Source organism: Xiphophorus hellerii, chromosome 17 (assembly GCF_003331165.1).
Source record: "Xiphophorus hellerii strain 12219 chromosome 17, Xiphophorus_hellerii-4.1, whole genome shotgun sequence".
In the NCBI taxonomy this organism is placed as follows: domain Eukaryota; kingdom Metazoa; phylum Chordata; class Actinopteri; order Cyprinodontiformes; family Poeciliidae; genus Xiphophorus; species Xiphophorus hellerii.
In genome coordinates, this window is record NC_045688.1 from 499706 (window position 1) to 515036 (window position 15331).

A 15331-nucleotide genomic window follows, 5' to 3' on the forward strand; every position below is an offset into this window, starting at 1 on the left:
GGATGGCTGGATGGATGGATGGGTGGATGGGTGGGTGGATGGATGGATGGATGGATGGATGGATGGATGGATGGATGGATGGATGGGTGGGTGGGTGGATGGGTGGGTGGGTGAGTGGATGGATGGATGGGTGGATGGGTGGGTGGATGGATGGATGGATGGATGGATGGATGGATGGATGGATGGATGACCAAACGAATGGACTAAAGATGGATGGATGACGCTTTTGTGAATCTTTATCCACCAGAAAATTTTGTCCTTTATGATTCCAGATTTCTGTCATGAAAAAGAATCAGGAAAACTCATCGTGTTTCCAGTCTCTGACCGTTTCTATGGAAACAAACAGGTTCCGAGGTGGCAGGAAGGACTCTGACCCAACAGGATAAACGTTTTTCCTGCGTGAGGAAACATCCCTGCGCGGCTCACCTGAATGCCGAACTCGTCTCCCAGGTTGGTGAACAGGTACTCGTATCCGTACGCGGCCTTACAGTTCAGCCACACCACGTGATACGGACTCTGGCCGATCCAGCTTCCGATCAGCTCCGAAATCCCTTTCAGACACACTTCCTGCCAACACAGGAAGCAAAAATAAACCTCAAAACACTCAAACACTTAGCATTGTTAGCATTAAAATAGAGCCTTCAGCACTTAGCAATGATAGCATGCTAAACAGAATATTCAGCGTCTAGCAACATTAGCATAAAAACAAAACCTCAAACGCTTAGCATTGTAAGCATGCGACACAGAACCTCACGGATTGTAGGCTGAATGGACCTTACCAAGCTCCGCCCACAATCGACCCACGTGACCACAAGTCTCACAAACAAAACCTCGCGGCGCTTTGTTTCTATGTAAACATGACTGATTAGTGCATCATTTCTACCGGATTTTCACAATATATCAGCTGCTAAATGGACAGAGGAACTAACAAGTTCATGTCATCATCTGGGAGCAGGTTACTGGTTTCTCAGTCACAAGCTGGTTGCAAACCTGAGGCCAGCAGGTGTCAGTCAGTTATGGTAGATCTGAACTTTGACCTCAATATGAGAAGCTACAGACTGATAGGAGGAACCAAAGAGCTCTGTAAAGGTAAAGGCAAATCTTCTGAAGCTGGGATATAATTAATTTAATTTCACATAATTACCGCGGTAGAAGCCATTTGTTTGTTAAAATTTTATGAAATATATTTGTTCTATTTGATGTTTGTTGTGAATGACGTAAACTCACAAACGAACGAGGTAATTAGTCCAACATTTAGAAACTACAGCGGCTGTAATGAGCCACAGCAAAGGGAAACAAAGGTAAAATAACCTGAACAGGTGATCAACTCAAAACCACTCCTACCTTTTTACTCTCTCTCTCTCTTTGTAGTTTAAGCACACCTGTTACCGTGGCAACCGCCTGCGCCCCGCAAGATGAGCAAAGATTAGTTAAAAACATAACATTCAGTCCGTTACGATATCAAGTTTCCAGGCTTGATATTTATTTCTCGATTATTAATCAACGCTTCCCTGAACACAGCGATGGTTGACTGACTAGCTGTACTTGGTGCTAACGTGGCTAACAGAGTAACAGTTTAGTCCAAAGCCTTTTCTGCTAAAATAAAATCTTTAGTGTATGTCAGATACAGACACATTGCATATTGATCTGTTTAGCTAACGTAAGACTGTGTAGCAGACAGGCTTCAAGGTGTAGAAGTTGTATCAGTTCTGCTATTATGCTGGACTTAGCTAACGGGAAGCTAAGTGTGTTTGTGAGACGGCCACGTAGAATGGGCATCAGCCAATGAAAAGCGGCCCCTCTGGTAAGGTCCATAGACCAGCCCGTATTCTGCTCTATTTAGAGAAACGCTGGTATCCACGGCAACCTACATCATTAGCATGCTAAACAGAACCTCCAGCATTTAGTGACTTAGCATCATTAGCTGCAGCAAAGTAAAATGACTCACCCTGCTGGGGATCTGGTAGAAGCGCGGGTCGTAGAACGTGGAGTCCAGATAAACACTCTGTATGTCTTTGACCCTGAGGGACATGGAGCGGACGGTCAAGATCCAGACCCAGGCAGAACCACATGAAGTCGAGGTCTGGAAGTAGGGAGTGCACAGGCCACTTCCAGCCCACAAGCCAGAAGTTTGAAACCTGTCTTGGCTTCACCTGCTGCCGGAGTGCAGATGCTCCATCCTGGACGCGTCTCCGACCGCCAGCCGGAAGTCCCCTGTGTACAACACGTTTCCATGGCAACCCTCAAACAGGAACCTGGGAACACGAGGTACAGGCAGACATGTACAGGATATCTGTGATGAAACAGGAAATACATCACTGCCACTTCCTGTAGACCTATTAACTGGTCAGATCTCAACGATTTCTTAATCCAACTGCTTTTGTTTCCTTTGTGATCAAACAAATTCCGGACTCTGAACCGATTCATGACTTAGTGTTCAATAGACTTCTGAATCTGAACACTCTGGTGAACTGATTCCCAACATTTAAACTTCTCACACATGGAAGATGAACAGATTCTTTGTTTCCAACACTGAATGAACAGATTCCTAACCCCAAACGGGTCCCTCCCCCTTTGCTTCAGCGCTAAGAACCAGGAATCTGATGATTACTAGGAATCATTTAAAGAATCCGATCAGAGATCTGATCAAAGCGGTGGGGAGGGACCTGTTCGGGATTAGGAATCTGCTCGTTCAGTCAGATCTCTAAACAGATTCTTTAAATGATTCCTAATAACCAGCAGATTCCTTGTTTTTAACACTGAACGAACTGATTCCTGCCTCCAAGCAGATTCCCACTCCACACTCCTGGTGATGAACTGATTCTCAGACTGAACGCATTCTTTTACTCCACTTACAAGTGATCTGGATCAGCAGTTCTTTGGAGTTTTAGCTGTTTTTCACTACATTTCTGTCCACAACTTGAATGTTTTTAGAGGAAATCTTTGCTAAGCCACAAAACTAGACGTCACTCACATGACGGATCCAGGACAGTGACCTGCAGGAAGCAGCGTCACCACAATCTCTTCTTTCTATCCCACAAACAGAAACCCAAAGTTAGAAACAAAAGCTGAAAACCTCGGACTGCAGCTTCGGACCTGAACACACCGACCTCTCCGGATGCTTCGTCCACCAGGGAAATCTGAGTGGGGCTCTCCAGCTCCAGAGGAACCTGCGATGGAAACCAAACTCAGCGCGGATTCCCAAAGTGTATTTTAAGTCTGGCAGGTCACCAGGCTTAACACGCACCCCGCCAGGCTGAGTTTGTTTACTTATTATACATAGGGGACGGTAGAGTTCCCAAAAATTATAGTCAAGTAAGAGTAGCACTACTACTACATATTTTTACTCAAGTAAAAAGTAAAAGGTAGCCGTCCAAGAAATTACTCAAGTAAGAGCAGATACTTCAGAATAAAATTACTCAAGTAAAAGTAAAAAGTACAGTGCAGTAAAAATACTCATAAAAGTAAATTTTTCAAAAAAAAGTTACTAAAGTACATTTAATTGAGTAAATGTAACTAGTTACTACCCAACTCTGATAACAGTGACAGCAAAAACTGTCACTGTTTTCACTGTTAAAGAAGGTTAAAGAGTCTCTTTGGTGAAACAGCAAAATGACAAAAAACTTCATTAGAATGAAACAGTTAACTTTCAAAAGAATTATATTTATTTACATTTTATTTTTATTTATGTCTGCCTTTTTTAAGACTTTATAGTAGGTGCTTATGTATTGGTAATAATGTCTTCCAATAACACATAGTGCAAATGTAACATTAACTCAAGGTAAATCTGTTTACTACTAAACGAACGTCACTAGTATTATGTATTTCCTATAAGAAAAATGTTTATATGCACTTTTAAGCATTTCAACCATAATTGTATCATATTGGGATTTTATGTAACAGACCAACACAAAATAGTCAATTGTTGTGAAGAATTGTAAAGTTGACAGGAAATTTTGAAATTTCCAGTCAACTTCAAACATTTTTTAACTCTAAAACACAGAAGGCCTCAGGATGACTGCCCCTGCCGCAGAGGGCTTTCTGGGGGAAACTCTGGATGGCCTCAGTGACTGGTTTGGACCTGAGACCAGAGGGGGAAGTACTCACTACGTATTCCTCCCAGAAGGCGTACTTTGGGTTGTTTAGCAGCAACTCTTTGGTCACAAAGGAGCAGTAAAGTCTGACGGTTCGACTACAAACACAAACAGGAAGTAAGTTGAATTTACTCTTCCATTAAATACTTTAATATGTTTTTTTGTCATATTTTTTAAAACCATCACCATGTTGTGACGGTATAATATGAGAAAAGATCGAACTCCTCTGAAGAAATGCAGCAAAAACAACCAATCAGAGCCAAGAAAAGGGTCTTATTGTTGACAATCAACTTCATGTACACATGGCTAAATGTGCTAATGGCGGAGAAACAACTTACCGCTGCAGGAAAACAGTTTATCCATCGTCATGCTATCCATGCTATCTAGTCTTAGTATTCACAACAGGCTTTGCTAGTAGGCCTGTCCCAATAAATCAATTAATCACATCACAAATTAAAACGATTTGTCGTTTTCCAAAAACTGGGGGACAAAAGTCTTCAGTTTGGTGCGTTGGTCACAACAATCCCTTTTTAGGAAGGACAATTTTGTTTACAGTGACTTCAAAGTCAATTTTATTTGGCGTTTTTATTTATTTCAGATATTTAAAATGTCTCCCAGTTCCAGTTTTCAATGGTCATTAAAATTTAAAGTTCATTGATCTTTGAGAATGTTTTCTTGCATGATTATGCCATTACCATTATCTTCCTTAACAATGGTCTCAAAACAACAATGTTTTCGTTTATCTTTATAACTTCTGGGACAATTTATCATCAAGCAAAATTTTTTATTGTGACAAGCCTACACATTTTGAGATTGTGATTGACAGCGCTAAGACCCGCCTCCCGGCTCTGATTGGTTGTTTCTAGTTAGCACTGGGAGAAGCCAGGGAGCTAATTTTTCACTTATAGTCTAACACTATATCGTCACTACAGTTTCAACAAATATATGAAAACAGGTTTTTGATAAAAGTTACATACTGCAACGTTAAAGCTTTTTTTTTAAAGACTCAATTTCCTTTAATAATAGCTCCCATGTACCAACAGAGGAAAAAATAATTTGATTTCGTCATATTTAACCAAACGACAGGTAAGATGTGCTCACCTGAACTGCAGTTTTCTCTTCAGCAGAGGTCCTTTCAGTCCTTTCATGTGGTCTGAAACGCAGAAGAAACCAAAAAGTCACAAGAGTTTGCGCGACAGAGCCGAAAATAGCTAAAATATTCTCCGGTTTAATCACCTTTGTGACAGTGAGAAAGGAAATAAGCCTGCGCGTGCAGGTTCTCCCTGTCGAACCGGTCCAAAGACACGGTGGGATACTCCTTCATCCGACCCGCGAACGAACTCATCTCTCAGCCGAACCGTTCATCCACACCGCCTCAAGTTAGTTCTGCTTCAACGCTATCATCTCGGTTTGTTTGTTTGTCCGCCCAGTTCAACTGCTCTTCTTCTACGTTCCACCAGGAAGTGATTTCAGAATGTCGCCATCTGCTGGCGTAATGGTCTATCGACGCCTTTGCTGCCGCTCAGCGTGTCCGCCATATTGTGAATTTCAACTTTTAAAAATTATTATTATTAAAATCATCATTAAAGTTTAAAAAACAGAATAATAGCGCACACTTCACAACAAAAAGTTCAGCAGAACACATAAAATAGAGACAGTATGATAACACAAAACAATATAGTGTGAGAAAATAAGCTGAAATCAATACCATCAGATAAGGACGTTCAATTCTTAAATTATTGAATAATTAAAATATTATTTATTATGTTGGTATAATTATGGAGGATTTCTTTTGGTTGTTGCGATGATTTAGCACTTCCCTAAATAAAATGATTTAAGTAAAACAAAAAACATTGAAAATAGAGTATTTTTCATTACACTTATGAATTTGAAAAAAAAATAGAACAAATGAAGCTTTCAAATGTTAACTTTTCTTTTTGCTTTTTATATTTCTTTTACAATACAAAAAACTACTTTGTCATTTTTAAACAGCTACTTACAAAATTACAATCAATCAAAGCAGTTTTTGTTGAAAGGCAGTCAAAATTCAATTTTAAAAACCAAATAAAGAAATAAAATAATATTTCTGTATTTTTCAGTACCATTACTATTTGAACAATTGTTCTTCATTTTGATATATATTTTTAAATTTTAATGCTTACATTAATTTTAAATAATTTGAACCCTATTTCTCTCTAAAAACACTCTCTGTGTTTTATATGGAAGTTTTTATTTATAGATTTAAATATTCTTTAAGATATTGAAAAAAAAAATTCTGAAATGTTATAGCTTTTGGTTTAAAAAAAAACAACTCTGATTTAAAAAAAAATCTATCATAATTGCCTAATAATCCGATACTATCAGAGTTAGTCTTCTTCTTCTGCTTTCATGTGGATACGTTCAAGTTAGAAAATCACAGTTATACGATTATTTTTCATCAGGGTGGCTGAATAGCTCCTATTTTTTACATGCTTTCAGCTCAATCTCCTGGAAGATTTTCACTAATTACAGTATTAACAAAAGAAAAAGAAAACCTTCACTCGAGTCACTCCGCTGACGGCATTCATTTGAAACACAAAAGAAGCTCAATCTCCGCCTCCGCCGACGCACTGAGCTCCTCATCGGCTTGTAAATGATGCGGAGCATCGTAACTGCTAAAGAAACGGAAAAACTTCACATCCAGCAAAAGATTGATTAAAGTTTTATTTCCCTTCAAACAGCTACCATCTCACTTAAATGAGCAAAATGTTTCATTTTCAGTTCATCATAACTGGTGAACAACAACAAGTTAAATAAAAACCGAGCAGTTTTTGTTTTCTCAAAGGTTGTTTTTCTATATTTCAGAGAAATGTGACGCCTGTTCGCTTGTCTCGTGACTATACGGGACTAAAGATGTGTTTTCTTTGCTGTTATAAATCTCTGGGCCTGTCACACTCTGCTCATGTGATGGTAACTTAAAGGGGGGAAGATTATGCACATCTAAGGATTTATCACCTGATGTAGAAAGTTAACTGTAAGTACAAAGACAACTGATCCCATCAGCTGATTTAACTACAGTTCAGCTGGTTCTGCAACAAAAACAAGAGTTCAACTGTACAGTATTCAATAAGAACAGAACAAAACAAAAATATCTGTCAAACTTTTCATTTTAAGACTATAAAAAATACTACACAATGAAATTATGCTTGTAGGTTTGACTGTTTTTATATTTAGTCCTTCAGTTCATGAACATTTTTAATTACAAAGTATAGTTATTATTAATATAACAATTAACTTATGAATTAATAATATTTATAATGACCATTATTATTAATAAGAATCATTACTAGTAGTGATTAATAGTATTAACAATTATTACTGCAATAATTTTAATAAAAAATCATTATTGATAACTTATTATACTAATAATTAATAATCAGTGTTGCTATAATAATGATTATGAAGAATAAAATAATAATTAAACAATAATTAAATAATTATTTAATGAATAAGAACTATTTTTAGTATAATTATAACTCAACAAACATATTTGTTTGGCTGGAGCATATTGCAATGAAACTGAGATTTCCGGAGCGCTCCTCCGTCCCTGAACCCCTCTCGGTCGGCTCAACAGTTAAAGTGAAGTCACCTTTAAGGAGCTTGAAAACTGGAACTACCGGAGCTTATTCCCTTTAACTCTGACCTTCTGTGAAACCATGTTTCCACTCGGATCCACTCGGGATCTGTGAGGCGAGTGAAACCCGTCGGAATCGAGAGGTTTGCGGCTTGTTTTGGTTCATTTTCCGCTTAATGTTTTGATTCTTTCCGAGCGGATGGTCTGTTAGCTTAGCTTCTTCTGCCTGCTGTGAGTTAGCCAGTAGCGAGTAAATCTCAGGACACTTTACTGCTCCCGTAGGTTTAATTCTTTGTTGGTTTAACATCAGTAAGTAATGTTTTCGACGTAACTTTAAGATAAAATCACTTACTATAGGGTAAATGAGGATTGCACACTTTAAAACAAACAAAATGTATATTTAAGTAGATAAGCTCCGTTTGATTCAAGCTAGCACTTAAAATGTTTATTTTCATAAATCTGTATTTCTTATCAAACGGCAACCTTTACTGATTGGGTGATTTATTTTTAAATATGTTCGTCTTCCCAAACTGAACATCTTGAGTTTGTTTCATTAGTTTCTGTGTTGCTGAGAAGAACCTTAAAAATAAACATTTTAAATCAGGGTTTGGATACGGATGATATGTTTTAGTGGCTCTAAAAAGGCTAGTAAATATGCTACATTTTCAGAGTTATTACATTTTAAGTTTAATTCAGAAATACCTTAGCTCCAACCCACAAAGAGTTGGTGATGCTGGGGACAGGAACGATATGCAAGCAGTAGCAGTCAGTCTTGCAGCATATCTGAAGAGGCCTCTGACTGAAGAATGTTGATGTGTGTCCAACATGACGTGCTAAGGCTCAAAATCTGGGATATTCCACCATAACATGGCAATCTCTGCTCATCCACCTAATCTGCTTTTGCCGCTCCTCTTTAAATTCGTCTGGCCATTTGATTAGAAAGATGCTGGAGTAGGGGATAAAATCCTTGAAGAGATAGTTTGAACTTCCTCCTCCCCTTCTTCTTCTTCTTCTTTTGTTTTTTATTGGCGGCTGGCATCCAACTTAAGGTGCATTTACCGCCACCTACCAGACTGGAGTGTGGTCATCTTCCTCCTCCCCTCTCTGCATTCATCAGCTATAAAAATAATAGGTCGTTGCCATGGTTACGCATCATAAAAACAGTTTGAAAGTAAAATAATTTTTTCTTTTCTAATTATTATTTTTTAAAATTTATTTCCTCTTTGAATGAATCTGCAGAATATTGGTGCATTCTTACTTTCAGACTTGGTAAATTATTGAAAATCTAAATTAATTTGATAATTTCAGCTCCTTAAATAATAATAAGTTATTATCTACTCTGATGGTGTATTGTTGTCTAAATTAGCTCCAATTTTGTGAATTTAATTGAATTTTTTTCTGTTTTACTGACATGTTGGCTCATTTTGTGTGAAATGTTTCATTGTGGGCTCATTTTAAGAAGCCTAGTGAATCACAAGGCGGTGCAGGAATGTAGCTTTAGGCCAGGTTTATTCCAGTTTATAATGAGCCTCTTGTTTTCTCTCTCTGGTGTTTTTTTTTTTGCTCTGCAGAGGCGTTTTTCCGTTTCCCCGTCTTCTCAGCCAGAACAGGAGGAAATGAACGCAGCTGCGTGACTTTTCTCCTCACTCCTCCTTTTGTTTCCCTTTTTATCATTTCTGCTCTGAGCAGAATGTGAAATGTTTCGTTTTAGCTTGTTTTGTCTAAATTTAGGCCGGCGGCGCCAGGTGTGCTGACAGAAACAGGAAGTAGGGAGGTTCTTTGAAATCAAAACTGAAATCTCCTCTATGTGCCGTTTCGGAAATATGATGGTTTACATGATTAAAACCTGCTAGAAAGGGAAGGAAACCATAAACTTATTTGTATTTTAAATAGTCAAAACAATGAATTTTCCTGCTGGTTCCCTGAGAAATAAAAGTTATTCCAGAAAGTAACAGCTTTTCGTTTTTTCTGGGTTACAAACTGTTCGCTGCTCATTTTAACATGTTGGAAATTATTTATTGTCAATGACTTAAGGTGAAACTAAGCCACAAATTACTTATTTATTGGAAGGTAAAATGTCTAAATTGGTCCTTACACTGCAAAAACACAAAATCACAACGTATTTTTAGTATAGTTTTTAATGCAAATATCTTAGTAGATCTAAATTAACTTACAAGTAACTTTTAAGCAAGATATATGTTTGTAAAAGCCTATAATTCCATAGTATTGATTTAAAAAAGTATTAATTTCACTGGCAGATTAACTTATCACAAGACATCAATATTAAGGAATTATGTACTTTAAATAAATCCTATATCTTGCTAAAAGTGATGTAAAAGTTAGTTTTTTTTTTATTTCAAGTGTACTACAATATTGCCACTAGAAACTAGACCAAAAAATACTTTGTAATATTTTGTGTTTAAGTTTCTGTGAAATAATTTGTTTAATTCTGCAATATTTTTGTCTAAACCTCTTCAGTGCTGCCATCTTTAAGTTGAAAGGTGGCTACTGCAGGTCAGTTTTTCCTACTGGTCCACTTAATCCCTTCCACACTTGGCCACGCCCTCTTTTGGTATCATAGCTCCGCCCATATTTGGGTTTTGCTTTGAAAACCCTTAAAAAAAAACCCCCCAAAGAAGACAGAACTGACCGATGATTCAGACACAGCTTCATCAGACAGAGATGATATTTTCTCTCAAACAATCAATTCATCTCTGAACTGAAAGCGTTCATGTTCAAAGTTCACCAAAACCAACGGCAGAAACAAGAACTAGTTCATCAACGTTTCAGAAGAACCAGAAAAACTTCAATGCTGACCTTATCAGTTAGTTTGCATATCCAGTACCTCATCATGCAACCGATCTGGACTCTGGGAAAGTATTCACTCCCTGGGAAAGTATCCACTCCCTGGGAAAGTATCCACTCCCTGGGAAAGTATTCACACTTTCCTGTTGAGATTTTACATAAAAGACCAGAAAAGGAAACTCGGTGTGAAGAAAGTGGCTCTGGTTTGAGCTTCCTCTTTTGGTCATGGTTTGTTATCACAGCTGAAAATGAGAGGAAGTAAAAGGTTCAGTTAAATCAGTTCAGCTGTGGGCTGGACGTGACCCGGCACCACGAGGGAACCACCGTCCGTCCTTCCTCCCCAAAACAGAACCAGCAGAATTTACTCTGTTCATTCTGATTTAATTTTCCCTCTTCTGACTTCAGTCACAGATTCATAAAATCAGGAACATTACACAGTCAGCAGCATAGTTTTCAGTCAGAAGCTTCTTCAGACAGTTGATGTAATACAGACTGCTACAGGAGAGCCTTCCTACCATCAGCATCAACAACTCTTTAAAACCTTAAATGAGTTAAAACTACATTTCATGTTTTAGTTGAATTTTCGTCCTTAAAACCTTTCCTTCCTGTTTTCTTCCTTATCCTCTTTTTCCTTTCTTTTTGTATTGTCTCTTTCTTTGTGTCCTTATTTACTCACTTTCACTCATGCTTTCATTCTCATTACCTCGTTTTTTTTCTTCCGTTTTTGTCATTCTAGTTTCTCTCGTTCTATTGTTTTTTTATCTTCTCTAATTTTTCTCAAATTTTTTCTGTTTTTTCTCATTGTCTCGTTCTTTGTTCTCCATATTTTTAGTTCTTTTTCCTCGTTCTCTCGTTTTTTGTTCTCTCAATTTTCTTGTTTTTCTATTTTTTTCTCGCTTATCTTCTCTCTCATATTGTTATTCTCATTCTCTCTTGTTTTGTCTCATTTTTTCTCCTCTCGTTCTGGAAGCCATGTTGTTTGTTGCGTCATTCAGGAATAAAAACCGTCCCTAACTTGATATATTTCAATCTGTGGTAAAAACGAGTTTCTGCATCTCTCCTACCTTCCAGCCTCCGCCATGTGTCTACCCGGCCGTTCGCTCTGACCGATTCACCGACGCCGGGCTGGAGATGAGCTTTACGCAGTGGCTGAGCGTTTCCAGGAGGCGGCGCTGTTGAGACGGGAGTGATCGGGTTTCTGCCGCAGCCATGGACGAGTTCTCAACCCGGACCTACGGCACCAGCGGCCTGGATAACCGACCTCTGTTCGGAGAGACGTCGGCTCGGGTAAAAACTCCAGTTAGCTCAAGACTCAATGGTTTTACCGTATTGGGTTCCAGCTGGTTCTGGAGTCACATGTTGAACTTTCTCCTGCAGGATCGGATCATCAACATGGTCGTAGGAGGCTTCACGTCTGTAGTGGTTCTGGTGAGTTCTGCTGTTGATCCATTTAGTTTCAAACCCCTCCCATTGCCAGAACTGAAGTTAAGCTTTCAGTTACTGAGTTTTCTAAATATTTGAACCCCTTCATGACCTGCATCTTTAGTTCAGAGTCGGGTTTCTAATAGCCAGACTGCAGCTTCTCATGGCTGAAGTCTGAGGCTGGTACCTGGCACCTGGTAGCTCAGTAGTTGCAACATTTGTTCCATTTCCAGCTGCTGTGGTTCTCTTTCCTTCCTGGCCTGTGGGGGCGCTGTAACAAGAACCACTGAAGGAAACAACATGAAAACTTCTGAAGACACTGAGTCTTCAGAAGACTCAGTGTCTGCAACTTAATTCTTCATCAAATAGAAAAAAAATTGAGTGGGGTCAGATTTTAGAGCTTGAAGGATTTCTGTTTTGACCGCGAGTAATTTCTCCCGCTAGTGCTAGGCTAACACATTTGTTTTGGTTGTATTTACCCAGAATGCCCTGCGTAGTAGTCTGACTCCTGCTTCTGGAGGAGTCTCTGGTCCACTTGGTGTTCACACGTGCATTCGAACCAAAGCAAAAAAATTTTTAATCGCACCCAGACCAAGGTTTGTAGCCAGACCAGAGTTAGCTTAGCATTTAACAACCAAACTGGACTTTCTAAAAAAAAAAAAAACGGACCGGAGTTGGATTAAAGTGGACTGCCAAGCGGACCGGAGACCGCACCAAAAGCAGGAAGTGGACTTCAGCGCAGAGCATTCTGGGTAAACACAACCCAGCATAGCGTTAGCAGGAGAAATGACTCCTGGTCTTTAGTCAAAGACAAGAGAAATCTACAACTGCTAAAATCTGACGGCACTACATTTTTGTTTCCATCTGGAGGTTTTAATGTTGTTTCTTTCAGTGGTTCTTGGTGCAGCGCCCCCACAGGCCAGGAGGGGAACAGATTTTTCAAAGGGGTTGCTAGATTTGTCAAAGAGAACCACAGCAACTGCAGATGGAATAAATGTTGCAACTTTCACCTACCAATCGAGCCGATCGCCGCTGTGAACGTTCAGACTAAAGACTGATCTTCTTGTTTCCTAGGTAACCGTGATCGGCTCCTTCGTCTTCCCCTCGTTGCCTCCGCGGCCGCTCAACATCTTCTTCGCTGTCTGCATCCTGCTGGCGTGCGGCTCCACCATCGTGCTGGTAACTAAAACACTGATCTAAAATACTCTGTGGCTTTTTAACGCAATCTATGTACAGATGGAAATATCGCTGTAACACATCTCTAACTTTTGCATTTTCCTTCCCAGCAGACAAACTTGAATTTAAAGTTTTGCTAAAAATCTTTCAGGTTTCTTGAAGATTCTGGAAACATTTTTGTTGAATTAATTTTCGCTCAAAATGGTAAAGAAACTCCGGCAGCAAAAGTTTGAGTTTTTAAGTTGTAACTTAAAAAAAAAAAAAAAAAAAAAAATCTTTGCTTTGTTGTTATTTAAAAATATGTACTTTAATACTTTTACTCTGTTACTGTTTTTACATTTTAACCATCAGTATTTTGGTCAAACATAATAAAACAAACATTTTAGATGAGGATTTAAAACTTTTCTGCTTTTAAAATGACAAAAAAACCAGAGAAACTGCTGATTGTAAAAGGATTAAACAAAGATTTACTGTTTCTAGGTGAAAGTTTAAAGTGAAACGTTTTCTTCTTCTGCAGATATTCTGGTACCGACAGGGCGACCTGGAGCCCAAATTCAGGAAGCTGATCTACTACATGCTGGCCACCATCCTGCTGCTGTGTTTATGTGCCAACCTTTACTTCTTCGACGTCAGGTAGAGGAAGAGGAGGAGGAAGAGGGGACATCATGGCGTTGTCTGACAGAGGGAGGTCCAACGTGGACCGAGACGGGACCGAAAACACGGAGGGTTAAAGTTCCCGGGGTCAGAGTTCAGACGGCAGAACTCAAACAGAATCGTTTAAGTCGTAATGAATCCTGACCCTCCAGCGAGGATCAAACTTGTGTTTCTGGAAATAAAGATCTGAAACATTTAAGCCTCCACCGGGGGCGCCAGAGAGTCACAGTGATTCAAAACCACAGAATGAAAGTTGAACATTGAAGTTGAAAAATGTTTCAGTTTAAGGAGGTTAGCTTCCTGTAGGGCGATTCGAGGCTGAAACTGGAAACCTCCGAGTTTGGATTAAAAGGACATTAAATCCCACGGTGCGTTCTGGGGAGACTCTACGGTCAGGAATTCAAAGCTTCTTTTAGTTTACTAGTCGTAACAGGGAGATTTTTCACTTTAGATCGGGATCAAGTGAAGCTTTTTCTGCTTATTTACTAGATGCTTGTAAGTTGTTTGATAAAATTAGAGCTGGGCAATAAATCCGATTAATGATAAATTTTGGTTTATGAGGATTTTAATTTTGGAAAATCTGGATTTTTGTCCACCAATTCTCTCCATAATTCAGAGTGATGTCAGCACACCCAGGGCGGCCATCTTGTTTTACTATAAGAATAGTCACAATAATAACGGAATAAAGTTGTAATATTACCAGAATAAAGTCTATTAAATAATAAATAGAAATACCAAATCTTTTAACACATTATCAGTTAATTATCAGGACTTTAAAACTGTCATGGAAACAACTGCATTTATTTCAAAGAAAAATCTACAAAAACCGACTTAGTTACTTCGGATCCTGACGTTTTTCTCATAATTTAGGTTTTTCTGGTAAAATTGTGTCTTTATTCTGATAATACAAATTTATTCTTGTAATTAAATATATTCTAGTAGCCTGGTCGTATTACTCAGACGGATTTAAATAAAAACCACAAAATCTGATCCAGTATGAAAAAGTAAAATTTTAATCTGTATCATATTGCCCAGCCCTAACTGAAATAATCTGCTCCGTTAATCCTGCTGGTGTTGAATCTGAGCTGGACTCGTTACGTTCATTAGTCTGCCTAGAGACGAACGTTTGTTCCTTAAAACTGGAAAATAAAATCAGAGGAAAGTCGATTTTAGATTCAACATACAGAAATTCACAGTTTTCCCTCCATTTTGTCACTTTAATGTGTTTTATTGTGATTTTATAAAGTAAAAGCCTGAATAAAATCAGTCAACTGGCTTCTGTGTCTGACTGAATGTTGGTGGAAATGCCGACGTTCCCTGAACGCCTCAGAGATGTTTATACGAAACGTTTCTTTCAAGATGTGAAGGAAGGAAGGAAGCATAACTGGACACCAGTTTTCAGATGCTGGTTCACTTCCTGTTGTCCACATTGTCTCTTTCTTTTGTGAGATGAAATATTTCTGAGTTTGGTCTCTGAAATATTCTGAAAAAACATGGAAATTTCTGAGCTCAAAATGTTGAAAGTTTGCAGGAAAAAACTCAAAAATTTGGAGATTAATTTCACATT

The 15331-nt window shown here is 38.5% G+C and overlaps 2 protein-coding genes across 3 annotated transcripts in view; one reads left to right on the top strand and one right to left on the bottom strand.

The window, feature by feature from the left end:
• dclre1c (DNA cross-link repair 1C, PSO2 homolog (S. cerevisiae)) overlaps positions 1-11717 on the bottom strand; it is a 19236-nt gene extending 7519 nt beyond the window's left edge. The window contains exons 1-9 of one of the 2 annotated variants that reach the window (XM_032589292.1): positions 11577-11717; positions 5331-5646; positions 5196-5247; positions 4108-4192; positions 3111-3170; positions 2975-3030; positions 2154-2255; positions 1949-2021; positions 427-567 (exon numbers count right to left, since the gene is read on the bottom strand). In XM_032589292.1, coding sequence (XP_032445183.1) covers positions 427-567; positions 1949-2021; positions 2154-2255; positions 2975-3030; positions 3111-3170; positions 4108-4192; positions 5196-5247; positions 5331-5439 — 678 coding nt within the window. In that variant the 5' untranslated portion in view covers positions 5440-5646; positions 11577-11717. Of the gene's footprint in view, positions 1-426; positions 568-1948; positions 2022-2153; positions 2256-2974; positions 3031-3096; positions 3171-4107; positions 4193-5195; positions 5248-5330; positions 5647-11576 lie in introns of both variants that reach the window. The other variant, XM_032589293.1, reaches the window with a different exon arrangement.
• tmem243b (transmembrane protein 243, mitochondrial b) lies at positions 11618-15040 on the top strand. The gene is made up of 4 exons (XM_032589294.1): positions 11618-11799; positions 11890-11940; positions 13009-13113; positions 13628-15040. Exons 1-4 carry the CDS (start codon positions 11722-11724, stop codon positions 13745-13747), a joined length of 354 nt encoding a protein of 117 aa, XP_032445185.1. The 5' UTR covers positions 11618-11721; the 3' UTR covers positions 13748-15040.
• Positions 15041-15331: the final 291 nt, after the last annotated feature.

Coding starts and splice junctions, on each gene's coding strand:
- tmem243b (XM_032589294.1), top strand. CDS start 11,722: ATGGACGAGTTCTCAACCCGGACCTACGGCACCAGCGGCCTGGATAAC. Junction 11,800..11,889: donor TCGGAGAGACGTCGGCTCGG/GTAAAAACTCCA, acceptor TTTCTCCTGCAG/GATCGGATCATCAACATGGT. Junction 11,941..13,008: donor TCACGTCTGTAGTGGTTCTG/GTGAGTTCTGCT, acceptor CTTGTTTCCTAG/GTAACCGTGATCGGCTCCTT.